General features: G+C 52.4%; 1 protein-coding gene across 1 annotated transcript in view; it reads right to left on the bottom strand.

Annotated features, from left to right (window-relative positions):
• Positions 1-8,951: 8,951 nt before the first annotated feature.
• The window catches only part of Myom1 (myomesin 1), a gene marked incomplete in the record, with an annotated part of 124,812 nt that continues 106,837 nt past the window's right edge, over positions 8,952-26,926 (bottom strand). The window contains 10 exon segments of the mRNA XM_013518619.1: positions 8,952-9,888; positions 12,396-12,451; positions 14,688-14,710; positions 14,942-14,978; positions 18,178-18,341; positions 21,165-21,270; positions 21,367-21,405; positions 22,628-22,715; positions 23,408-23,521; positions 26,595-26,662. Coding sequence (XP_013374073.1) covers positions 9,595-9,888; positions 12,396-12,451; positions 14,688-14,710; positions 14,942-14,978; positions 18,178-18,341; positions 21,165-21,270; positions 21,367-21,405; positions 22,628-22,715; positions 23,408-23,521; positions 26,595-26,662 — 989 coding nt within the window.

Here is a 26,926-nt window from a genome sequence, read left to right as displayed (position 1 = left end):
CCTTAGTCCATGTTCGAAGTCCATAACGGTCACCTCCCGCCGGGGAGTCAGGACCCCAGCAGCCACATTTTCATTCCTTCCACGCCCCTTCTCCTCCCCTCGCCCCCCTCCATCTCCCTGTCCCCTTCCTGTCTGCAAAAGAGCTGCCTCTGTTTCCTATATCATTTATCTTTCATTTGCTCTTTAATGTGTTATACTCGGGGTACCTCATAGAAGAGAAACCACTGGATATTTCAGCTTGTGTGTCTGATTTATTTCTGATTTATTTCTCGTCACATTATGTCCTCAAGGCATATCCATTTTCCTACAGTGCACATCTATAATCCCATCTCTTCAGGAGGCTGAGGCAGGAGGGTGGCCAAGAGTTCAAGGCCAAGCTGGCCTACATAGTGAGACTGTCCCGAAAAGCGGGGAGTGTTAAATCTCCACTGCTGTGGGGCTAGACGCCTAGGGTGGTGGTAGAGCTGTCACCTCGCTTCTCCAAAACCCAGGCGTTGGTTCCCACTCCACAAAAAACAAACAGAAGGGTAGATACACACAGCTGTGAGTAAGTCCCATTCCCCCTCGCGGCCCTGCCTATTCAGAACAGTGTGGCCTCAGCCTCGGCGGCTCCTCTGCCCGAGGCCATCATTGACTGATAATTAACAACAATAATAATAGTAAACAATAACGGGCGGCAGCGAAGGCTCTGAGGTCATCCTCGGAGCCTCTAGGAGGGAGGCGTGGTTATCATCTCCTCCTCACGCACAGAGAGCCGGTCCCTGGGAGTCTCCAAGGCCATTCGAGGGCCCCGTGGAAGCCACCAACACGTATAGGCTGGCAGCGTCGCGCCTCGCGTCTCCCCACGCGTGCGTCTGCGCAGAGCAGGGAGAGGCCCCGACGCCCGCGTAAGCGGCCGGCGGAGGGGAGGAGAGGAACCCGCGGTTCCTCCAGCCCAGGAAGGAATGCGAGGCCAGCGGGCGTCCTCACCCTCCAACCACAAGGGCAGTCGTTTCTCGGCAGGCCGTAGTCTTGTCCGGGTTTCTTTTAAGGTTCTGTTTTTGGCCGGGGATATAGCTCAGTGGCATAAGTGCCTGCCTGGCAAGCGCAAGGTCCTGAGTTCAGTCCCCGGTACCAAAAAAAGAGTTCTGCTTTTTAGGAAAGATTCTTGTCTGTTGCAAACGTCTGGCAATACGGCACTGTAAAGAAACAACAACAACAAAAAACAACTCTCTGGGAAAAATTTTTTTGAAACAGGGTCTAGCTACGTAGTTCAGGCTGGCCTTGAACTCACGGTGATCCTCCTGCCTCAGCCTCCGGGTGCTGGGATCACAGGCCTACACCGCCACCATGACCAGGAGCCCTTCAGCTCCGAATTTAAGATAAGACAAAAAGCCGTGGAGTTTTCAAAGGGAAACAAGAGCTCAGTGACGGAGCCTCTGCTCGCATTAGGCAAACGGGGTCCCATGCGGGCTGGGTCCGCTGCGCTCACCCCAGGCGCGGCCGGGACTCTGCCCATTTTGCCCGTGCCTGCCGCACACCCACTGTCCCTGGCCCGGGCTCCGGCGACCCCGTGTCCCTCCACGCCCTGCGCCTCCTCGTGCCCCTCACGTCTGCGTCCAGCTCTCTCCGCGCTTGTCCCCCAGGTCCGCCCTGTCCCCGCGGCCCCGCCTCCTGGGCGCGGCTGGCACCTCCTCCGCTGCCCCCGCAGGGGCCCCGCTGCGGCCGGGCTCTGCGCCTCGCTCCGGGCGGCTCCTCACCTGGGCGGGCGTCGGGCTCCGCCTGGAGATGCCCGGCCTCTCCTGACCCCGCTGCGGGCCCGCGTTTGAACTGTGGGGCCCTTGTTGAAATGAAATGTGCTGCTGTTCTACTTTATTTCTGTTTCATGCCTTGGCTTTCTGAGGCAGGTGGGGCCTGCCCGGGCGGCGTCTACGCCGAGTCCCGCGCTCACCGTCCCGAGCTCAGGGGCCGTGGGAGCCTGCCAGCCGCTCACCCACCGCACGGCAGAGCTCACGGCCGGCCGAGGCGAAGAGGAAAGCAGCGCCCAGGACGCTCCCTGGACGGGCATCTTTCTGCAGCCACTCAGAAGCAGTCGGTCCCTCCCACCCCCGTCTTCCCCCCTGCACCCCGCTGGAACCGTGGGGGGGACAGCAACAGGTTTGGGAGGCTCCGGGGAGATACAGGGTTTGGGGTTTTTGGGGTTTGTTTTGTCTTGTTTTGAGACAAGGTCTGGCTGTGTAGCCCAGGCTGGCCTCAAACTCACAGTGCTCCTCCTGCCTCAGCCTCCGGAGTGCTGGGATGCCAGGCCTCAGCACTGTGTCCCGCTCAGCTCCCTTTCTGTTCCCTGCGGACAGAAGTCCTCTGACACAGGCAGATTCCACCTTTCGGCCCCTTGGGCTTTTCAGGGCCAGCGCCGGTGTGGCCTGGGCAGCAAGGAGCGTAGGCACCAGCATGGAGGGACCTGGGTCCCGGTGCCCTGGATCGCTGCCTCGACCTCCCCCAGAGCCCAAGTTTACCCATGTACACGCGAGGCACAGTCACCAGGCGTGAACGGCCCTGAGGGTTGTGCCCGTCCCTTTAGGGACCAGAAAGCCCCATCCGGTTCGGAAGTGCTTGGGAAACGTATTCCATGACCAATAAATGGTGCAGGAAAGTTAGGCAGCGCCAGGAGACGCTCCCGGATTCTGAGGCCCTGGTCGCGCACACTGCAGGAGACGATGCCACGCGGGGACTCGGGGCGCCCTGCTTCTCAGACCTCTGAGAGGGACCCAGGAAGGGGAGGCAGGCCGTGAAGGGCAGGAGGGAAATGTGCTCTCCCGGGCACTTTTCCCTGATTTTAGCCTATGTTATTCTCCGGTACGGGAGATTCGGCTCGGGGCCTTTGCACTGTGTGACATACCCAGCCCTTTTCTTTTCTTTTGGAGACAGGGTCTAAGTCACCCAGGCTGGCCTTGAACTTGTGACCCTCCTGCTTCAGCCTCCGGCAGTGCTAAGATTACAGCTGTGTACCACCATGCCTGGCTTTCCTGATTTTTTAAAACAAATTGATTTTTTACCTGATCCATAAAAACATAAAAGTAATAAACAGGGGTCAGCTTTGCATGCGCCAGCCGTGTGTGCGTTGCGTAGTGTTTAAACACACGGATTTCCTCCAATCCTGGTCAGTTCCTTCAGGGGAAAACACCCCAAATCCTTCCCTTGTTTTGAAACCGATGGTGCGTCGCTAGTCTCCTGAGTTGGTCAGCTTTCTGCTACCGTGACAGAGCACTAGGAAAACGAATTGCAAAGGTCCATTTTCACGGAGAGAGCAAAGGTGTTGCCCCTCAGTGGCAGAAACCCAACCCTGAGCAGGAGGGGCTGAGGAGTGCGTGGGGGTGGGGAGCAGGTGGCGGGGGACAGACCTCGCTCACCTCACCCAGAGCGACCTCTCCTCCTCTCCCAGGGTGCCCCCCACCGCAGTCCAGCACAGCGGCTGCCTCCGTGGGCCCAGCCTGGCTGCCCTGGAAGGTTTGCCGAAAGGAGTAAATCCCCGCCGGAAGCCCCGGGGGCTGCCTCTGTCACAGCCCGAGGCGCAGGGGCCTGATGTGGGGGCCCGTGTCGGGACTGCTCTGCACACTGTTTTCTGTGCTGATTTTACAAGAGCAGGGATTCCTGCTCCGGAGAAAGGAAGTTAAGGTGCCGGGGCATGTCTGTGATCAGTCTGGAGGCTGAGGCAAGAGGATCGCTGTGAGTTCAAGGCCAGCCTGGGCTACATAGTGAGTTCCTGCCTCAGAAACCTTAAAAATAAAAAAAGAAAATTAAGCAGACCAAGAAGGCACGGAAAGGGCAGAAAGTGACCAGCACCGCTGCGGAACATATACCCTGAGGAATCTGGCCGACACGTGGCCCCACCCGAGCTGGCCTCTGCTCTCGGACGGCTGCCACCTTGACAGCTCCCATTTATCTGAGGTTTTGATTTTCCAGACTTCAGTTACCCAAAAATACCAAACGGAAAATCCCAGAGATAAATACTGCATAGTTTTTTGTCAACGTTTTTTTCAGTCGTACGCTGATTTTACAGCAGTACAGTCATAATAGACAAAAGGAGCCGGACATGGTGGTGTACCCATGATCCCAGTACTCGGGAGGCTGAGGCAGGAGGATCTCGGTGAGGACAAGGCCAGCCTGGGCTGCACAGTGAGACAGGAAGCCAGGGCGATTCCCAGCAACTGTGCGGTGGCTCGGAGAGCCCTGTTCAGGGTTCAGAGTCCAGGTGGGCAGAGGAGGAAGGTGGGGAGGCCACACAGTGCTGTGATATCCTCCATGCTGCTGCGCTGCGCCTTCAGAGTGACTTTTACCACCACGGATGGCTGTAGCTCTGTGTCGTGGCGGTCACCTCATTAACCTCAGCGGGGAGTGGTGGGGTCCCCGATCCCTGGTCTGTCATCCTCTGCTGCGAGACCTCATCTGCTCTGTGGAGCTCCTGTGTCCCCTCAGGTGAGCACCCTGCTCCGTGTACTCCACCCAGAGCCCTGCCCCTGCAGACTGCAGCACGGGGCTGCCCGACCCAGGGGCCACTATCTAGTCCTCAGCCGGTGACCGGGGGTAGAGCGCGCTTTCCAGTGATTTGCCTGATCTCTGTGTGCATTCCCCCGCCGCCAGTACTGAGGTTTGAATGCACTGTGCTACATTCCAGCCCTTTTTTAGTCTTTATTTTATTTTATTTTTTTGCCTTTTTGAGACAGGGTTTTGCTATGCAGTTTAGGCTGGCCTTGAACTCACTTTGTAGCCCAAGCAGGCCTCAAACTCACAGTGATCCTCCTGCCTCAGCCTCCCGAGTGCTGGAATTACGGATGTGCACCACCATGCCTGGCTTCTACACATACTTTAAAGTTTATAGAAATAAACACATTCTGAACTTTCCCCATTTCACTTAAAGGGAGTTGCCTGGGTTTGACTCTTGTCTGAATCCTGTCTTTGTAGCACACTTCCTGTGTTGACAAGGGACGTGCTGTACTTCTGTGACCGTGGCTGTCACAGAAAGGAGGAGCGGTTCCAGATGTCTCACCACGTCAGGGTCTTTCTCCGGTGTTTTCACAGTTCAAATCCCCTAATTTTCATCTTGTTTGTTGCTCTGTACCCACAATGCAATTTACTTAAATCTCTCTATAACATCTCTACAAAGTAAATAATATACCTCTACATCCTACTCAAACCGTACAACAATATATGATGATTTCTATTCATGCCACTGCAATAAATGTTTCAGCTATTATGTGGCTTTTTCTTTTTAATTTCTAGTCTCCTGGCTTGTTTTTCTTTAAATTACTTATCAGCAAAGGTCTGAACATTTACTGGAAACTTTCAGCCTTTGGGCGAGAAACCTTTCCATTGTTTTGGTTCCGCCTGGTGATCCAAAGGTGTATGTTACAGGTGAAGGAGATTTTCGCATGGCTGTATCTCAAAGTACGTATAAGATGTTCCTATGACTCTCCCACCATGACCTCTTGCTATGGTTTTCCTTACAGCTTTCCTACGTCTTGGGTGCCCTGGCTTTGAGAGCGACAACTGTCCTTGTCTTCACGCTGACAGCTCTGCGGAAGGTCAGCGACTGGTGGAGCCTGGGGAAGCGGCGACCAAGCAGCGACCCCAAGACCGAGCGCCCGGGGACACCGTCGTGAGAAACAGCGCAGTTAAACCGTGCGTCTCCCTCCTGCCTCCTGCCCCAGCGGCTGCTCCTGCCACACATGGAAAAACCCGGCTTCACCCGGGGTTCACCTGGTCCGGGTCACGGCTTCCGGAGCTCGGGGTGCAGGAGGTGAAGCTGCTGTGATTTTCCGCTCCCGGCAGCGGCAGAAGCCCAGGGAGAAGGCAGGGACTGGCCTGGCCACGCCCGAGTTGGGGAAGCATTTGTCCCTGCAGGACTGGAAGAAAGAGGAGGCTGCCTTCTCATGCAGTTTGGAGCACACCGTGCACTCCCGGCCACCAGCGCCTTGCCTCTGCCCGACGCTGGGATCTCAGCCAGCTGTGGTTTCCTGCCTTCTTTCTCTCTCGGCTTGTTTGTCCCGGGCACCCCCCTGCCTCAGCCCCTCGGGCCGGCCACAGCCTGCTCTCTCCCGCCTTCTTACTTAGGTACCGGCCCTGGGGAAGGCGCAGCCCCCGCACGCGGCCGGGGAACCAGACTGCACCGCATCCCCGGGCCAGCGGCTCCCGCATGGATCACACAGCCCAGCCCTCGGCCAGCAAGGAGACCCTGGGCCTGCTGCCCGCTGCCCGCCCAGCCCTGGCCTCGCCCGTCTGCGGCCGGGGCACAGCCGTTGCTCTGGTGTCCCGGTACTTACGGCGGGAGAGTGATTTCCACAAGAGTACTCCTTTGTTGTGGACACAGAAGCCCCTGGTGGTACAGCTCTGCATTTGCTTCTCTGGGCCCAGATGCTGATTTTTCTGTGATGTGCATGTAGACCCCACACGCACGCGGCTCTGACTTGAAGAATCCCCTATTTTGTTTTCTCCCCAGAACCACTCCAATTGGGTGGTGAGCTGTAAAACACAGCCAGCTGTATTTTTACCTTCCCCCTTTTGGTTTTTGCGAGGCCTCCCTGTGCTCAGCTCGGCTCTGCGCTGGGGGCTTGGGCAGCCGCTCGCATCGCCCACGCCGGCACGGGCATCGGAAGCGGGCCGGACCGTGGCTCACCGCTGGGCAGCAGGGCACTGGTGTGTGCGGAGCCCACACATCTGCAGTATAGCAGACAACATGGTCCGTAACAGCTCAGCGTGGGATCCGAACTCAGACTGTGTGACTGTGACCTGCTGGTGACAGCTGGCATACACTCTGAGAACGTGTAAGAGAACACCCAGCTCTGCGTACTTACACGCTTAGGAGGGGATTTTACTTGTTTAAGGGAATTCCACTTAGTTAAGTTCTTGGGAAGTTTTAAGGTCAGACAGCAGGAGTAAGTAGAATTGAAAGGGAATATACTAATGGACACAATTTGACAAATTAAAGGCAATTTAGGGATAGGAAAGGTAGCTTTAAAATTGTTTTTTCCCATGGATCTATTTTGGGGTAAAAAATAAAATTATGAAGCTAAACTTGAAGGACATAGGCAAGTGTTGCAGCTTGTCCCCCGCTGTCTACGAATTCTAGCAACAAGTCTGGAAGGTCTCTCCTGGGTGTCGCTTGCTTCTCTGAGTCAAGCGCTCACACTTGGCGGGTCCCAGAGGCACGCCCCCATCCTTGGGGCAGTCAGTCGCCAGGACCCAGCTCCTGTTACGTTTTCTTGTTTAGAAACAGCAGCTTGTACCTAAGCTACCAAACTGTGACATAGATGATTTCATTGGCTGAAACAACCCTCCGAGCCGGGGGCCTGAGAAACCGAATCTCAGCTTGCAGAGCTCTGAGTACGACTGTCACTTCTCTTACTGTCGCTGTGGCTGGCTAGGCCCTGGTGACTGCGCACTGACTTCCTGAGTCTCACACGGTTCTGAGTTCGGAGCACCGGGTGCAGCTCGGCCTCACATGGCCCTAGGTCCTTTGCTTTTGGTCGATGCCCAGCTCTGCTCCCACATGCCCCTCCTCCCACACTGAGGCGCTGCGGCGGGCAGACTTGGGATGCAGGGCGGGGTCTGTGAGGAGTCAGGGCCTCACACCCTGGGAGACCTGCACTGGGACCCTTGATGCTCAGCTTCCTGGCAGCGTGCTCTCTGTGGGACTTCCTCCTGGGTCACCTGTCCAGAAGTGGCCTGCCCGCCGGTCGGCCGGGCCTGGCAGGTGGTGTGGGTGTGGGGGAGGGATGCCCACCTGGCTGGACAGGCGTCCAGCGAGCATCAGGACGGGGCAGCTCCCCGTTTCAGGGCCCACAGGCGACCCACGGGGACACCTCCCTCCTTCCAGGCCCCACCCTGGAGGCCCCACTCCAACACCGAGCTTCTGACGCACACGCTCGGGGACACCTCGGATTCCATCTGAACCACCACTGCGGGGACAAGGGCAGGGGCAGCATCTGCACCTGTTGGGGCCCTAAAGACTATGGCTGTGGCCGCCTTGGACTCTCAGCTGGGTCAGTCCATGGGGGGCAACTGGTGGCCCTGAACTCTGGAAAGGAGAAGGTGCTCAGGAGCCCCCATCTGGCTCCTGGACTAGGAGGCCTCTCGCTCTGGCCCTACTATGTTCGAATGTGTCCCTGAGTTCACGTGTTGTATGTATGTACGTACGTATGCACGTATGTATGTATGTGTGTATTTATTTATTTGAGACGGGGTCTCACTATGCAGTCCAGCCTGGACTCGAACTCTCAGCGATCCTCCTGCCTCAGCCTCCATCTCCAGGGCTGCTGGCCCTTAGGAGGTGATTAGGGCGCTCACTAGGCTGCATCTCAGGAGGAGACCTGCGGTGCAGCCTGGCAGGAGTGGCTCGGTCCCCTGGGAAAGGTTCCAGATGGAAGGGTGTGAGTGCCCCTCTGTGACTTTGCTCTCCTGCCCCCTGCCCCCGTGACAGTGCAGCCAGGGGCCAAGCCTGGAGCGTGGGCATAGCGGCCTCCGGAGTGACAGGAGGCCGGCTTCTTTCATGGCCAGCTCCTGTCTCTGTGCTCGGCCGTGGCAGCTGGGAGCAGAGGCGACCGTCCTGGTGGGGCAGGAGGGGCTCCTCACCAGAGCCCTTTACCTGGGGGTCCTGGGGGTCTGGGACGGCCTCCTGCAGAGATGCCGGCCATCGGGGTCCATCTCAGAGGAGGGCATCAGCATGCGTGAGTCTAGCTGGCCCCGCACCCTCGTCCCCCACAGTCAGCGGCCTGGTGACCTCAGCCTGTGTCCTTATGACCTTGGCCCCCAGGTGAAGGCCAGGGCGGTGATGGCACGGTGCCTGCTCAGCCCCCACGGCTGTGCTCCAGTCCTGCTTCACCGGTGGGGCTGTGAGTGGGGAAATGGTCCCAGCAGTGCCCTGCTGCGGCTGCCCAAGGCCGCCGACTAAAGTGCCAGGACAAAGAGAGACACGGGAGGGAGGCGGGCACGGTTTATTTGAGTGAGGAGGCCTGGCCCGGGCTGCCGATAGAGACGTATGCATGAGAGTCCTGAAATGCATGTGTGCGCGTGCACACACACACACACACGCGCGCACGCGGCCTCCGGCTCAGTGCCGTCTTCTAGAACCTGGGGCAGAGTCGCAATCCACACCGTGACCTCCAATCTCTGACCATCACACACTTTTCTCCACACAACTCTGGCTTTTTTCTGGAAGCCCTTTCCTGTCATTTGTGACACCAGTGGTATTTTCTCAACGTGCAATTTGCAGGTAAAGAACAAAGTGTTACTAGTTGGTACTTTCTTAAAATATAGGAATAAAAGATTTGACGACTTTTTCTCCCAGGCCAGCACTCAATGGGAAGAGAAGTCAGAAGACTCTTTACCATTTTTTTAAAAAAAATGAGACAAGGCCTCACTAGGTAGCCCAGCCAGTCTGGCCTTGAACTCTGATATCTTCCTGCCTCAGCCTCCTGAGCACACACAGGTGTGCACCACCACAGCCGGCTGTACTTTCCTATCCTTACCGCACAGCATTCACACACACGCACACGCACGCTCAGACAGGCAGCAGGTCGTCTCGGCTCCTCTTGGCCCCGCCCCCTCGCAGGTCGACGCTCACTTGGACTTTGGGGCGCCTTTCTGGGCCTCGGCCGCGGCCGCCCGCGCCTCCTCCTCGGGGATGAACACGCTGACCGTGAAGTCGCTGGTCTCCGTGCCGTACTTGTTCTTCACCACGAGCCCGTACTTGCCCGAGTCGGCCGTGCTCACGCCCGAGATGCTCAGGTAGGCCGTCTTGCCCGCCTCGAAGCGCAGGCTGCAGTGCTCGTTGGAGGCCAGCGGCCGCTCGTTCTTCAGCCAGGAGACCTCGGGCGTCGGGTCGCCCCACACGGTGCAGGTGAGGTTGAGGGCCTGCAGGACACGGGGAGGGAGGGACGCGTCAGACCCAGCCAGCTCCGCCGATCGGCGGGGAGGTGGAGCGGAAGGGACACTCGGGCGCGGGTCAGAGCCACCGGGGGCCGTGGGCTCTGCGGCCCGGGGGGTCACCCCAGCGCTGCCCCACTGTCCCCTCCACGCCCAGCGGGCTCTGCGCAGAGGGGCGGCCCTGGGAGGGGCAGCCTCCGTGTCCCGTCCGCACCTCTGCGTCCCGGATCCCTGGAACAGCTGCTCCAACAGCGTCACTGACTGTCACCAATTGTCAGGGTCCAGTTTCCCTAACCCATGCGTGCGGGGCAGCCGAGGTCTCTACTGAAGCTCGTCCTAAATAATCACCCCACCTGTGCCCGCGGCCTCCTACGCAGGCTACAGTTTTACTTGTATTTTTTAATTGAAAAAAATTTAGACGATTCTAGATTCGCACCCCCTTGTAAACAGTTATAGAGACCCTGTGAACGCCCCCGCATCTCCCTGAGAGGTGGCATTTTACAGAACTGCCGCACAGCCCCGGTGTCCCCACGCTGGTTTCCTCCACGCTGTCCGCACTGGGGCTCCGTTGTGTGCGGTTCGGTTCTGCTTCACCCTCCCTGGTGCGGGTTCCGGCTCCCGCCCACGGTGGAGACACAGCTGTGTGCGGCCCCTTTACAGCCGGGCCCATCGATCCCGCCCCTCCAACCCCCTGACGACCTTCTTCCTAACCCAGCAACCCCTAGTTCTGTTTCCCGTCTTGAGGTGCGTCCTCTTGAAGAGGTGATGGAAATGGACCCCAGGGTGTGTGACTTTTGGGGTGGGGCTTCTCACTCGGCCTAACGCCGTGCAGGTTCCCCCAGCAGCTGCTCTGTCCCAGCCCGCTGGATTTCACTGCTGAGGACGAGCGGGGCCCTGCCGTGCCCCTAAGGCTCACGCCCTGCACGGTTTCCAGCCTGGGGCCTCTCTGCACACTGCCGTGAAGGTTCCCCTACAGGTTTTTACGCGAGGTGTACAGGTTTCTCCTCTCTCTGGGAGAAATGGCCGGGGTGCAGGCGCTGTGCTGTCTGGCGAATGCATGATTCTGCTTTTCCCCAGAAATTGCCAAGCTGCTTTCCTAAGGGGCGCTATCATTTGGGCTTACATTTCCACCGACAAGGTACGGGTGACTCAGCTTCCCACATCGTGGCCGGCATCTGTCCTGCAGGGTGTGTTGTGGGCCATTTTCTGTGACAGCGTTTCTCACAGCTGTCATGACATTTCACTGGGGCCCCTCCCTTCCCTGGCTGGAAATGACCCTGAGCTTACTTCACATTTTAAGTTCTGTTCTTGAATTGGTTTCCAAAACCCAGAAATAATAAGGAAAGATCGAGAGCTTCCAGCAGGCAGAGAAAGGGACGTCCGCCTAAGTGTCTGTCTCTGGGTCTCCCTGACCGCCAGGTACAAGGTCAGCAGGGAGACACTGGGTGGATTCAGAACTCTGCTTTCACTCGCCGTCGTGAGCATTTCTCACTGAATTCTTCCACGAATGCATTTCAGAAAGAAAACCACAAGGCAAGTCATTACCTTTAAATGCCTCCGAGCAGACTGGGCATGCGATTTGGGGAATTTTTTTTTTTTTTTGGCTTTTTTCTGGTACCAGGAATCGAACTCACGACCTTGCGCTTGCCAGGCAAGCACTATGCTGCTGAGCTAAATCCCCAGCCCCAATTTGGGGAATTTTGATTAGTTGGGGGCTAAAACTGAACTAAAGTAAGCAAAAACCTCGCAAGCACGTTAAGCCTTGTGAAAACCGCTCTTCCACATTTTAGGTTTGCCTTCTGGAGTTTAAGGGGCTCCCGTGCTCCCTCTCCTCATCCTCACCACGAACCCAGAGTGAGGGGAGGAAAGTGGAAGGAGCTGAAGAACAACAGCAGCCCTTCGCCCCGCGTTTCCACAGGAGGAGCTGGCCCGGGTGCCTTCCCAGCCTGGCCCGGCTCCCCAGTCCCAGGCCCTTGAGGGCCCTGGCGCTGGAGGGAAAGGGCTTTTGCTCCACCGCGGCTCTCTCCACCCCAGCACTGCTGAGCTAAACTCATTTTACTGAGACTTAAGAAACCACGCTTCTGGCTCTCAGAGAGATTATTATGCAGCCAGGCGATGGCAGTTTAAAGAGCAGTCAGAGAGAGGTGCGTCTCCGACCCAAGAGGAGCCTGCAGAGCCGAGCACCCATAGGCAGGGTCTGTCCACACCCTGCTGTGCGCTAGAGCCCTGTCTTGTTTTCACAGAGCAACGATGGGACATTTCCAGTGTCCCGTGACTTTTGGAGGGGGCTGTGGGGGAGACAACAAGAGGCCCCCCCTGTCCCCAGCGGGGAAACTTGCTGATGCTTGGCCGACTGAGCACTGAGAGGGCTGGAAAGCCACCTGCGTTTAGCTATCCTGGTCAAGCGAAAGCAGCCGGAAGTAAGAGAGAGATGGTGGCATACGTCATTTCAACAGAAGGGATGTGACTGGGTGGGGCCCCTCCCTCGCACTCACCTTGCCCTCCTGGATGGTGACCACGTCAGGGAGCCCGCCCAGCACCCGGGCGCGATCTGCAAGCACAGACACTTCCGGTCAGTCACCGCGTGGTGATGCCCCCCCACTCATCGGATGCCCGGGGCAAACTCCCAACTTGGCTTTCCCTCTCCCGACAGGTAGCTCATACCGGGTTCAACACACAGGGCATAAATCAAGTGCAAAACAAATGATCGATACCGGGAAGTGGGAAAAGCTTTTCCCAGGGGGAGGGTAACGAGATGGAGGCAGAGGTGTGCGAAGGAAGAGAAAAGGGATCTTCTAAAAAAGAGATTTGGATAAAAAATGGAAACAGAGCTTTTGTAAATGGGATGGCGAACAAGAGCTGGAGGGAGCCTGGAGGGGTGGGGGAGGGGACAGAAGAAGATTTAAGATGTGTGGTGCTCGTGGACCAACTTCCCGTGAAACATGTAATTATGTGTCCACACATGTACTCATACCAGCTTTTTTAGATATGCAAAAGGACCCGGGGGTTGTGGGCTTTAACCCTCCTTCATCCGCACATTGCAGGTGCAGGTGCTGCCAGTCGTACCCGAAAGGCCAGCTGGGGACGGCGCTGTTGCGTACAGACCTGCTCTGCGGCTCTCACGGCCACTTTGAGCCCCGGCCCTGCTGTAGCTGAGTGGGGCTGAGCCAAGGAGCGGAGAGAACGTTCTGGGCCAGGCGGGAGCCTGAAGGTCCCCAGGAGGGACCCAGGGAGGGGAGGGCTGTGTGCCGGGTGGGGGTCGGGGGCCTGTGCAAGCATGGCTTCCCTCAAGGCCTTCCCTGGAGCTTCCTTCTCTGGTCTCCTTGGGGCACCTGGCAGCTGTGTGCAGCCCGCTGTCCTGCTTGAGCGTCAAGGCTGCAAGCAAGGGGGCCAGGGCCGGGCGGGGTAAGGAATCTAAGATGGGGCCCTTGGCCGATCCCCGTGCCTGAGCCCTCGGGGAAGGGGCCTTTCTGTAACGCACGCTAAGCCTCCTCTCTGGCTGCGACACAGTGGCTGCCAGGCTCACAACTTCTGGGCCAACTTCAGTTGCTCTGTGACTCCTGATCCTCATTTTTATAACTCCCTGCTCCGCGAAGTCGGGCTGAAGCTTGAGCCGACACCAGACTGCTTTTTCCTGCTAATGCCACTATACCCGTGGCTCCCCACGTGACCTGCCACGTGACACTTCCACAGCCTGCTGGGTGTGGAGTAGGGATGCGGGTTTGCATGACATCCTGGTCACTGAGTTAGCAGGGCTGCTCCCGGCTTCCTTGGATTCCTCCCCCGCAGCGGGGGAGCGGTGCGAGTGATTGTGTGTTCAGAGTGAACGTTCCACAGCTGTGGAGGAGTAAAGTCTCAGAGCCAGAGGAGCCTGCGCCCCTTCCAGCTCTAGGAGTGCGTGGCCTGGAGGGCCGGGCTCCCAGCAGAGCGGTGGGACCCTGCTGGTGGCGGGGGCTGGCGCAGTGCTCCTAGAAGCCCCCAACCCGTTCCCCAGCCAGCTTGGCACTGCCCTGACTGCTAAGTGCCTCACAGACACCAGCCCTGAGCCGGGGAGGGGAGGAGAGGGGCGGGGGGCGGGGAAGCAGAGCTTGGAGGCTCAGAGTCCCGGGAAAACCTGAGGTGGAGGGGGCAGTGAAGGGTGACAACACCCCACTCGCTGCTTCCCCGGCCCCCCTTCCAGTCCAGCTTGGCCTGCACTTGAGAACTATACGCAGAGTTCCAGTCCCACCCGCCCTTGAGAAAACAAACCCATGCACTGGCTTAGCCCAAGGCCCCTGGGGTGCGCAGGCTGCCGGGGCTCTAAGAATCTCTCCGAGGGAAGCAGTCAGCGGCAGCGGGGAGCACGCTTGGAGCACATGCTGGCGGCTTGCCGGGCCGCGTGGCTGCGTCGAGGCAGGGAGCATAAAGGGCCCATTCACACGCCGCGCTCAGAGCCGCCAGTCCTCGCTGGGGCCAGCCTGCAGTGATTTACCCGATGTGGGCTCACAATGTTTCTTTTCTTTCACTGTAATTTTTTTCCTGCTACATTGTGCCTAAGGTAGTGACTAACAATCTGTCCTGTGATTTGCAGTCAGGAGATTTCTCAGGGTGACCCGGAGCCGGGTGACATTCTCACGGTGTAACCCGAGGCTTCTCTCCCTGGACATGCTTACCGCCAGGCTGAAGTGAAAACACATGTGGGACAACGAGGGTCTGAAGGGGAGGGAGGGAGGGGAAGCCAAACGCCACCCCGCGGCCCGGCCCGCAGTCGCAGGAGCACAAGGACAGTGCGTTTCCGCCCTACTTACTTTTCTCCGCGATGGCGGCTTGTCTGTGGGAGAGACACAAACAAACACAGAAACAAAGAAGACGTTGTTGAGCTCACTCGGCAGCAGCTGACCCGGGCTGCGTGTCTGCCCTGGACCTCCGCTGCGCACTACGGCGGCCGAGGCGAGCGCCGCGCTCTCTGCACTCGCTGGACAAAGACTCTTTCTAGCACTCAGCCCCCAGGGCCCCGGGAGGTTACCGCACGCAGTGGCTTTTGCCAGGACGGGGGACTTACTTTAGCCTCTGGAATTCAGCGTAGGCCTCATCGTACGCTTTAAGAGAAAAAAGCAAAGTTAGGATCTGCTCGCCCCGAGCTGACCTGCATGACCACGCACAGGGTCTGAGCAAATGTCACAGGGCAAGGTTGCTGCGATGGGTCAGACCTAACCCTGCCGACTCTGAGTAACACGTTCACTCTAACACACTCTGCCTTTCTAGGCAGAAAACGTGGGATAGCAGCTTTTAGAAGTTCTCAGCTGAACGCTTTTAAGTAAAAAGACAGGGATTAGCTCCACTCAAGATAAGTCTGTTTCAAATAAAGTTGGTTGTCTATTAATCATCCTGAATGCCAAAAAAGCTTCCTTTTTTTTTTTTTTTTTTTTTTTTTGTCTTTTTGAGACAGGGTCTCACTACGCAATTCAGGCTGGCCTTGAGCTCATTTTGTAGCCCAGGCTGGTCTTGAACTCGCAAAGATCCTCCTGCCTCAGCCTCCGAGTGCTGGGATTACACCATGCCCTGGCATAAAAGCTTCCTTATTTGAATTATATCCAGTGTCACAGGTTCCTAGCTAGACAGCTAAGGGCGTCTGTGTTGTATCCACTGTCTCTGGACACAAGGGTGCTATGAACTCCAGCTACTGAGTGCAGCAAGGGCACTCCTGACACTCGACCTGGGGGAGCTGAGATGAACAGCAGTGAGATGAGGGATTGAGCACCACAGCGCTCAAAAGCAGTTTTAAGTTTTTCTTGTGCCTGCAGAGTAAGGCTTCTGATGGAAGACTTTGGGCAAAAAAGCAGCTGCGTTCTGAAAGGCTTCTCGTCCGGCTTTCAGCTCCTCTGTGCTCTAGGAGCAGGGTACTGGAAGTCTGGAGGAGACGCAGACAACACTAAGATAACACTCACTCCCCTTTCCCACACACAGGCGGGGAACTCGGTGCAGTCCGGCTTCACGTCGCTGGGCCTATGTATTCTCTTTGTAAGAGCCTGAGCTCCTACCTAGGACCACACAACCAGGCAGAAGCAGGATGGCTTCGCTCTGCCGGGTGCCATGGCATCAACGGGAGCATGAAAACAGGCCAGGTTCCCTGAAGTGGGGCTCCCAGCAGCCGGGGTGAGGGGGCCAGTGGACCTGAGCCAGTGTGTCAGGAAAGCTCCTGTGGTTTGACCTGCAAAGGAGAGGGGCTCAGGGAGGTCTTCCTCAGCACGGTGGCGTTTCCTAGGTCCTGCCCACGCCAGCCACTCCTCCGTCACACCCCGGGAGAGAGCTTTCCTGTTCAGTCACCGGATGCGGCCCCTGCGTGAATCGCTGAGGAGGCCGGGTGGGTTCTTAAGCCTCATTGGCTGACATTTTGTTCCTTGACATTACCAGCACGATGGCCTGTTTTCACTTCTGGTTCTTTTTAAAAGGCCGATTCTCTAAGAAAAACTAGAGGAACTAAGAGGCTCCTCACATGGACCTAAAAGGAACTCCTGAAGAGCCTTCACTGATCTTGATACACACACATACACACACACACACACACACACACACACACGCGCGCGCGCGCACACACACACGCACACACACATGCACACAGACAAAATTTTGATGAACACAGGTCTTGCTGTGACTTAAACACCCAAAAGGAGACCAAAAAAAAAAATTTAAAGTGATGGTAATACATAACAAAAAACTAGGCTAGATATAAACATAGATATTAAAGATAAAAGCCTTAGGCCAAAGGGGCTCTACCATGACAGCAGCCGCGGCTGGCAGTCTCTAGCCGTACCTATGACATAGCCATAGAAGTTGTGACTCTCGGTCCCACTAATTCTTCAGAAATGTGTCCTCCCACATCCCAGTGCTGTAGAGTCCCATCATGTTATTTTAATGTACTCTCAAGGACCCCTCACCGAAGGGTTGGCTTTCTGTATTGCTGTGCCTATAGAATAAGGATGACAGCATAAATACTCTAGCTCCTACGTGCAGTCATCTTTGTGGTATAAACTAACTTTCTGTTATCTACTTCACACCTTATATGTTTATATTATCTGGCGCCAGCCACTACAATAGGTCTTCATGTCTACAGAACAGGGATCAGATCCAAGTTCTGAGTCCTAGAGTAAAAAAAAAAATTAATGGCACAATGGCCATAAAAATGTAGAACTCTTTAGTTAGTGTATTTCTTTGCCACTGTTAGAATTAAAATAAGAGAACATTAGACTTCTTTAACAAAACAAGGAAGAGTCCATGTGCTCCTCAACTCCGCTGGTTGTACCTGGGTTAATATTAAAGATAAAAGCCCTAGGCCAAATGCTGCCCAATTTCATCTGATTTCTACAACTTTTTGAGCTACTATTCATCAATGTTCTACTTTTAATTTTTAGTCATGGTTATAAAATGAAGCTTAAGTGTCAATGACTTGCTAATGTTCTTGCAATCTTTTCCAGACTATCAAAAGATGGTGGTTCATCAGTTCACAAAATAAAACCCATCTTTCTTTGTCTCCTGTGCATCAGCCAGGGTGAGACTTGCATCTCTAGCAGGTAGCATCAATACCTCGGTCCTCAGCCCTCCTGGACGCCTTAAGAAGAAGGGGTCAAAGTCTTGGGGAGAATGTCTCAGGGTGGGGGTGAGGTAAGATAGAAAACAGTACAGATAGGTACAAAGGAGGAAAGGAAATGATAACTAAAAATTATACTTTTAAGAAGCCTGCAACTCCAGGACACTGCCGAAGTTACCTAAGGCTATCCATGTCACCACCCTTAGGTGTGTTTATACTTGCGGACTCATAACATCCCAAGTCCCTGAACTTCATAAATTAGTGCAGTGGGTGAAGTAAAGGGCAGAAACTTGATTTTATGATAAAGGAACAAATTGAGAGAGTTCAAAAAATATTTTTAGACAAAACATCTTTGATTACCCATTCAAAAAAAACCAAACCAAAACAAAAGCAAAATGGCGGAGCTCATGCCTTTCACCTGTAAAATGGGCCACTATCTTTCTGGAAGTGATCCACCCTTTCTCCTATAAACCAAGACTGAGATGGAATTTTCTACAGATTCACAAATTCCACAGATTTCCACCGCCACAACCACACAATACTCCCTGCTCTAAACTGTAGCGTACCTCTCTCTCTCAAGGGCCTGCACTCTATTTCTTTGCATGTATACTTTTAAGTTTCTACCTAGTAAACCCCTCATGCTTCTTAAAGAAAAAAACTAAAAAGATCCACTTTTCCATAGCAAGCTTGAATCCACAGCAGATGTTTACCTTGTCCAGAAAGGTCCACCATCTTCTGGTGTCCAGTTTTGCCGTCAAAGAGCTCCATTATGTATTTCCCCTTGTCATTGGGAGTGGGCTCGTTGATTTGTAGCCAGATCTGCTCCCCAGTGACCCCACTCTTCACCCTGTCTGTGTATTTGATAGCAGTCCCACTGTTAAAATCAAAGAAAGCGGTTAGTATCTGCCTCACAGAGCGGAGCGGTCCTCTGTCTCTTATCAAAGGTTCCACAGTAAACTTTTCTAGGCTTCAAAAAAAAAAATCTCAGATCCACATCTGCTGTTATTCTGCTTGAGAGAAATGACAGGCCCTGAGACACAGCTTTGGATTCCAAGAGAGTTCCGAGCGCTAAACATTCACTTAACTCTCATAACAGCCCAGGGCGAATTGCTCCAAGGCGGCTCAGCCCTTTGAACTAGCTTGGTTTTTCCTTGTGTTCTTGTGGGAGTAAAGGCATCTTTACAGCTAAATGGCCAGGCTACATGCTCTTGCTGCACACTTCATGCAAATGATCTATGGCTGTGAGCCAGATTTTATAACTTAGTCTACAGCACGCTTACAGAGCGGCATGTGTGGCTGATGTCTGTTGACATGGGCTGTTCCCAAGCTATTTAAAACCTAAGTAAACATGTAGTGGGTGGTGGAGCCAAGAGAGAAAGGCAAGGCAGAGTGGCTGCCAGTGTGAGCGAGGCCCGTGCGGCGTCACTGGTGTGAGTTTCTCAGTGTTCTGCAGCAGGTCACAAACAGACCCCTGCACGCTCTGTAAGGGAATAAAAGGAAAAGCAGCCCTGGGATTGTGATCCGCTGTCTGGAAATGCCACCATGATAGACAGATGAGACGAGTAGTGGAAGAAGTTTATTCTTCGCTAATCTGACAGCAACATTTCAAAACCCATTTTCAATACCTCATTTTCAGATCAAATAATTCCTTTAGAGAAGACGTAAAGCTTCTTGACTGAGGGTTCAACTAATTTTACTTCTTTCATTCTGCAGACTGATATATTAGAATGTCCTAGATGTCACAGAGGAATTTCCTAGAAGTTGATTTATTTTAACTTATAAATAATTACTTTCCTAAAATGTATTCTGAAGAAAAAGAAGAAATAAACCAGATTTGTGTTCTTCACTGGATTTATAGAGTTCAGGAAATGATTAATAGCCAGAGTAATGGTAAACTTTCCTCCATAAGTTAAAGCTGTTTGAAAGAAAACCCAAATGATCACTTTGTTGGAGCTGGCTCGCGCTCCCTGCTTTACCTAGACCTTTGTCTGTGCTGGCGGTGCTGGGGACTGACCCCATGGCCTCACGCATGCTAGAAAAGCTCTCCACCACTGAGCTACACCCCTGGCTGAGACTTTTCATTAAATTTATTTTTAACTGATACATAAAAACATAAAACTGTACACATTAGTGGCGTGATGTGGTATTTTGGTACATGTATATATTTTTTAAGTCAGGTTAAACGTATCTACCTTCTGAAACATCCATCATTTCTTTATGGTGAAACCTTCCAGTATCCGTTCTTGTCACTTTTTGAACTGTATCATGTATTATCATTACTGCTGGTCACCTACCGTGCAAACGGCGCCTCAGAATGTCTCACTCCTGCCAGCTGTAACATAGCACCCCTGGGCCCACTTCTCCCAGCCCGCCCTCCTGGCCATCCTAGACCCTTAGTGAACCTGCACACGGGTAGGGAATGCCATGAGGAGCAGGTTCCGGAGCGAGGCTGCCTGGCACGGCCCTCACCCTGTCTCTTGGCCGTGTGACCTCGGTGGGACCCTGGGCCTTTTCGTCAGGCAGTGCCCTGCCTCGGGTTAGGAAGATGAGCTAACCAGGTGCCTAAGGGCTCAGAGCAATGCCCCGCATCCCGCAATGCCACTGAAGGTCCGACAGGAGTAATCCCTGTCCTGCGCCCTGGGGCTGCTGCAGGCCCACTTCGGAGCCCCACTTCAGCGGCTCTCAAGCACACTTGGCAGGACTAGACTCCATGTGGCTCCCCCAGAAGATGAGCTCTACCAGGCCTCTGCGTGCTTTCACCCGAGGATACCTCAAGGCACTCCGGAAGTTAGGGGAGCCATCAGGATGAGGAAGGGCAGGACTGGTTTGATTTAGAAACCATTTTGCCTCAGCTTGAATGCCGTTCCTCCACCACTCCACCCAGGCAGCCCGGGACAGATTTTCAGACTCAACCCCGTTCCAACACACATCCCTACCGTTGCCTGGAGAGCCTGCTGAGTGTGCACAAGAAGCCTCCTAATGCAGCTGTGCCAGCTGCTCTAAACAACAGAGGTAACCTGGTGGGGGCTGCTGCGCGGAATGGCCATCACTCATCTAACAGGAAATGGGAGGCCCCTGGCGCTCAGCGCCGAAGTTTTGTTTTAGACCATGGCATGTTGAGCTGGGTGTAGAGAACGCGGCTCGGGGCGCCTGGCAAAGCCAAGCAGGCCCAGGCTCTCGTGTGTTGGGGGCGGAGGCTCCCTGCTAAGATGCTTGTGACCTGGGACACATCTTAGAGCACAGGCGGTGGCGGGGGATACCAGGGAACGGCCTGGGGGTTTTTGACCTGTGATCCTCAAGTCATACTGAGAATTAAGAGTCCTGGCCTGAGAGGAGCTCATTCTTCCCTCCCTCCTTCTCTTCCTTCCTTCCTTCCTTCTTTCTTTCTTTTCTTTCCTTCCTTTCTTTTCTTTCTTTCTTTCTTTCTTTCTTTCTTTCTTTCTTTCTTTCTTTCTTTCTTCCTTCCTTCCTTCCTTCCTTCCTTTCTTCCTTCCTTCCTTCCTTCCTTCTTTCTTTCTTTCTTTCTTTCTTTTCTTTCCTTCCTTCCTTCCTTCCTTCCTTCCTTCCTTCCTTCCTTCCTTCCTTCCGTCTTTCCCCTCCCTCCCCTTCTCTGTCTTTCTTTCTGTGTTTTGTTTCCCTTTACTGTCCCCAGTGGAGAAAGCATTTCTACATGGCAAGTGAGTTTCTATTTACTTACTTGTGGGACCAGTTAACTTTCAAACCGTCCACGTAGTAAGTGACAAAAGAGTACAGCCGGATGCCCTCGGCGGTGCTCTGGATTTTCAGGTCCGTGGCAGACAAAGCTGAAAAAAGAGAACAGCATGTCTGATGCCCCTGTGTGTCTGTCTGTCCTGGCAGGAGGACAATGAAGCCCTGTGTGTGAGAAAATGTCAGCTTACCGATCTTCCTGCACACTTCAGTCATCAGTTCTTGGAAGGCTAAAGAGAAAGGTTCAAAGCCAAGATGTTAGCAGGAAATGCTGAGGGTCTGCCCACAACTCAAACTGCTCTTTAAAACTTCTTGTCCAGTGAAGGGAACATTTGTTGACTGATTGCTAACTAGTGCTCTAGGAGGAAATAACTCAAATTTTTATCAAAGATCTTGGCCTATTTTGATGTTCTGTGATATTTTTCCTCCCGATTCTTTGTGACTAATACCATATTTACATTCTACTGTGAGAGTTCCAGGAAGGGTCTTGGCTTTAGAGTTCTTGTCTTCACTCCCAGGAAGCCGTAGCTCACATGACAGGATGTTTTCTTCTCTGTGTCATCAATTCATAATGAATTAGCCATCTATGCTGCCTGGTCCTCCTTGGCCCAATAGTGGCTTTTGAAATTGAATATTTAGCCATGGCTTCACCAAGGGTAGGAAGGTGAAATCCAAGACAGATTCTGCTGTTTGTTAGTAATATTCCTTTTTTTTTTTTTTTTTGGTTTTTCTCCGGTACCAGGAACCGAACTCACGACCTTGTGCTTGCCAGGCAGGCGCTTTTGCCACTGAGCTAAATCCCCAGCCCCTTTGTTAGTAATATTCTTAACAGATCTTGTTCAGAAATAAAATCGAGAGTTTTGGGGTCACAAGGAGGCTTTTTTTTTGTTTGTTTGTTTGTTTTGTTTTTCTCCGGTACTGGGAACTGAAATCACGACCTTGCGCTTGCCAGGCAGGCGCTTTTGCCGCTGAGCTAAATCCCCAGCCCCCACAAGGAGGCTTTTGTTCTCTTGATATATTTGTCCTAAACAATCTCTGAAAAATGGAAATCCCTTTCCTGCTTTGCAAATAACTGGAAGGCTTAAATATCACATATAAATCTTTCTGGCTACCCTTTAACCCTGGGCTATTTTTCAATATGCTCTTCACTGAAGTATTTTTTTGATCCTGGAACATTTTTATAGACTTGAAACAAAAATGATGATTTAAATTGAAAACAGACCCCTTAGTAACCTGTAAATTATAAATTCTCTGAGGATCAAAAGTATACTTTCAACTTCTAGGAAAACCAAAAGTGAAGTACTTTGGGAAAAAAACCAATAGTTCACTCTGTTGGAATTTCAATTAACTAGAATCTGTGGATGGAAAATCAGCATGTTTTTAATTTGTCAGTCCAGCCTCTATCATAACCCTGGTAACCTGTGTTAGAAAACACAGCGCCCGGGAACTGACCTTCATCCACAAGTTTCAACCTGCTTTTATCTTTTCCGCGGTCGTCTTTCAGGATGACTTCATAAAACCCAGCATCTTTCTTGGAAAACTAAGGGAAGAACAGATATACCTCACTGTAGCTCAGTGTAGCTCCAGGCATGGCGCTCGAATTCTTTTTTTTTTTTCCGGTACTGGGAATCAAACTCACGACCTTGCGCTTGCCAGGCAGGCACTGTGCCTCTGAGCTAAATCCCCAGCCCCTGAGCTGGCATTCTTTAAAGCCCTTGACCTATGAACTGCCATCGAAGCAGCCCGAAAAGGTGTCTAGCCACGGTAAACAGTTCATTCGTTCATCGCCCATAGCCATTTTCCCAGCTGGTAATTATGATTTCTTACCCTGTATGGCTATAATTGAGATGAGGCCTTCACTTATTAAACAGAAAATGGTCTCATGTATTGGAAAGCTGTGCTCTAAAAGTAGATAAAAGTATATACTCCAATGAATACTGTATCTGACTGTCTTTATACTGGCAGACAAGTTAGCGTAAGGCTTAAGTACAAAGAAGGGCCCACTTAACTGCTTGCAGACGAGAAAAGTATCTCAGAAAACAAGCACTGGAGTCCACTTGGTACTGGTGAGACATCTGAGAGATCCACACATGTCACGAAGTGAGGGAAGCTTTCGTGCCTGTAGCTACTGTAACTCTCTGGGACATGGGGGTGTGGAATCTGGTTCCCGCTTTGGAGGAGCGTGAAGGGAGTGGACCTCACACACTGCCTTCCGCACTCCCAGTCACCTACCTCTGTTATGAGCAGGGTGCATATGCCGTCCTTGAAGTCATGTTTCTCGTCCACTGATATCTCCCTCTCGTCTTTGTACCACACGATGTTCGTTTCCTTCTTAATATTTGCCACCTAGAAGAAGAACATACTTACTCTTTTTGAATTAAGGGAACACTACTCTTATGAAAATAAGTAGGGTTCTTTTATTTTCCATATTGAGGATTGAAGCTAGGGCCTTTACACTGAGCTACACCCACAGACTTTTTCTTTAAAAAAATGTTTTAAAGTTTTGAGACAGGGTCTCAAGTTGCTCAGGCTTGGCTCAGACTGGCTATCCTCCCGCCTCAGCCTCCCAGAGTACTTGGGATGACAGGCCTGCACCATCAGGCCCAGGAAACTAAGCAGTTTTTAATGTAGCAAAAAGTACTGAACTTGGAGTCAGAAGACACAGCTTTCTAAGGGAAGCAGTTGAAAACTATTTTAATTGAGAAAGGGATTTAGAATAAAGTGGGTACCAATGCACAAATGAAAATCAAGAGCATCTATTTCTGGCCATAAAAATTGACTTTGGAATCACTAGGCAAGCAGTGGCATACATCCATAGTCCCGGCACTTAGGAGGCTAAGGCAAGAGAATCACTCGAGCCCAGAAGTTCTAGACCAGTTGACAAAAACACAGTGAGATCCCAATCTCAAAAAAACACGAATTATTGGGTAGACAAGAACAGAATAGATGTATACACACTAATATGCACACTTACATGAAAATAAGTATGACCACAGGGAAACCAGCACACAATGTTCCTCTTGACCCTGGAAGCTGGCTCTGGAATTGGAGGTAGTAACTGGGTTTCTTGGTGACTTTGCTTCTGGCAAAATGCCCCTGAGCTGGGTGAGGTGGCGTACACCTGCAGTCCCAGCTCTTTCGGGGCAGAGGGAGGAGGAGGCCCATAAGTCTCAGGCCAGCCTGGGCTAAGCGGTAAGTGCGAGGCCAGTGTAGACTACGTAATGAGATTGTGTCTCAAAATGAAGTGCCCCTGGCTGCAGACTGGGCTGGGGCAAGAAACGCTCAGGGCTTGAGCACCCTGCTCCTTGTGACTTGGAATACTTCCCTTGTGGGAATCCCGGAAGCTCAGGCAGAGAGTTGTCACAAGAGGTGCTGGCTGTTTGGGGCCATGAGACATCTGAAAGCCTTGTGCCTCCCGCACCTGCCCAGTGTGGAGTGGTCATCTGAGAGTGGCAGGGGAACAGCTGTTACATGGACCCCTGCAGGGCAGCAGGTGGCCCAGGCTGTTCCTCAGTTCTTCAGAGTCGACTAATGCCAAGCAACCCTTGATAGCCCCCTTAATCTGAATGCTTACTGCACAAGCACCACGAACTTTGATGCAATAGTGATGGTATATTTATGCAAATTGCCATAGTAATGTAACAGAAAGGTACAAGGGAACAGAAGAAGGGTCCTTCCATTCAGACTATTTTGGCAGAGAAGCCAAACAAAGGCCATCCTAGGCCTTCGACGAGCAGCACAAATCCATACCTCCAAGTATCCATAACCTATGTGCTGTGGTTTAACATCTACAAGTCCCCCTAAAGACTCATGTGTGCCCAGAAGGGGCTTTGGGCAGGTGATCGGACCATGAGGACATGATACTAATCAGTGGATTCATTTACTGAATGTTACATGACAGGTGAAGCCTGGCTGGAGGAGGTGATCACTGGGGGTGTAGCATGCATTTATCTCCCTCCTCCTCCCTTGATCACTCTCTGCTTCCTGCCTGTCCTGCCATGGACTGTTTCTTCTCTGTGATGCCCCTCTGCCATGCCATCACCTTGCCTTGGAGCCAGCTGACCATAGACGGAAACATCTAAAAAATGAGCCTAAATAAACCTCTCTTCCTTCAATTTGTGGGTGTCAGGTATTGTGTCTCAGTGATGAGGAAAGTGGCCAACACAATGCATGTGGGCTCCCTCTGGTTATTCAGCACTAGGAAGCCATCAGAACATGGGCAGCAGGGCACAGGAGGAGAGGAAAGCAGGGACGGGCTGTGCCCATAAGAAAGTAAACAGGCAGCAAGGTGCTGGGTAGCCAGGGGACACAGAGGCTGGGGGCTTTAGCTGCCTCCTGGGAGAAGGGTTTTCAAGAAGCGTTGCAATTTTTGGAGAGGCTGAAACCTAGAAATAGTTTTTCTTATGGGGTTTCTGGTAAACTTGTTCCTTCGACTTTATCAGACATACTAGAAACTGGGGCACTTGGGTTTTGGCTCTCAGGATGACAACCACATGCTAAATGCCAGTCCCATAATTCTGCTTTGGAGTTACTGTTGGCCATCGTGACTTCACACTGCAACGGTAGGCTACAGTTTTTCTCCACAATTTTTTAAAAAATGGAAACAAACAAAAAGATTTTAAGACAGGGTCTGACTATGCTGCCTGAGTGGGCCTCTCAGTCCTGGGCTCGCTGACCTCCAACCTCTGTTTCTCAAGCAGCCGGGACTGCAGGTGTGCGCCACTGTTGTCACTGTGTTGTTTTACACAGGAAGCTCACCACCAAACACGGAGGCCAGTGAGTGTGGAATAGATCTACCGCTTAGATGCAGACTTGTCTCTATGCCCTAAACATTGTGAGAGTCTTCTGATATTAATATAGGGTGGGCATCCCCAACCCCAAACTCTGAATTCCAAAATTCTCCCAGTCTGAAATTTTCTGAGTGCTGACTTGATATCCCAAGTGGGAAACTCCACATTGTGAAGTTTTGTTATACAATATTTAAAAAATTGCATAAAATTACCTTCAGGCTATGTGTACTTGAAACAAATGAATTTCATATTCAATCTGTGTCACATCCCCAACCTACCCCGTTACACATATGCAAATATTCCAAGAGAAAAAAACTAAAGCTCAAAGTACTTCTGCTCCAAAGCACTTTGGATAAGGAATACTCAACCTATAATTTAAAAAGAACGCGTATCTTTATTAACTAGGTCATGGGTAATAAATAGGAGCAATCACTTTGCCTTTCTACATTTTTATGTTGTTTTAGCTTAAATGTTTTTTATAAACGAATGGTACTGTCATAGTCAACAGCAAGGATGTATTGCTTATCATCTTGGCTCAAATGCAGGACATGAAAAAACTGATCTTCCTCTTGCTCTGTCTTATCTTTATTTTCCTCGCATCGAATATTAAAAATTCATCCACCTCTTACCTTGCATTTCAACAGCACATTACATTCATCAGTCACTTCCCAGCTCAAATATTCAGCAAAGTGCGGGCCTATAAAATGTTAATGACATAAGCAATCACCTCATTAATCACAAATGTAAAATCAAAGCTCATTCTTAAATCCTAAGGTGATTTATGTTTGAAATCAAATTGAAAAATACTACAGATTTAGTTTTAAAATATTTTAATGTCTACATATTTGGTAATAAACATTTCAATTTTTTTTTTTTTTTTTTTTTTTTGGTTTTTCTCCGGTACGGGGAACCGAACTCACGACCTTGCGCTTGCCAGGCAGGCGCTTTTGCTGCTGAGCTA

The sequence above is a fragment of the Chinchilla lanigera genome, unplaced genomic scaffold (assembly GCF_000276665.1).
Source record: "Chinchilla lanigera isolate Chin_1 unplaced genomic scaffold, ChiLan1.0 scaffold00001, whole genome shotgun sequence".
Classification (NCBI taxonomy): domain Eukaryota; kingdom Metazoa; phylum Chordata; class Mammalia; order Rodentia; family Chinchillidae; genus Chinchilla; species Chinchilla lanigera.
Note: the sequence above shows the minus strand (reverse complement) of the source record. Positions and strands in the feature narration are given on the sequence as shown.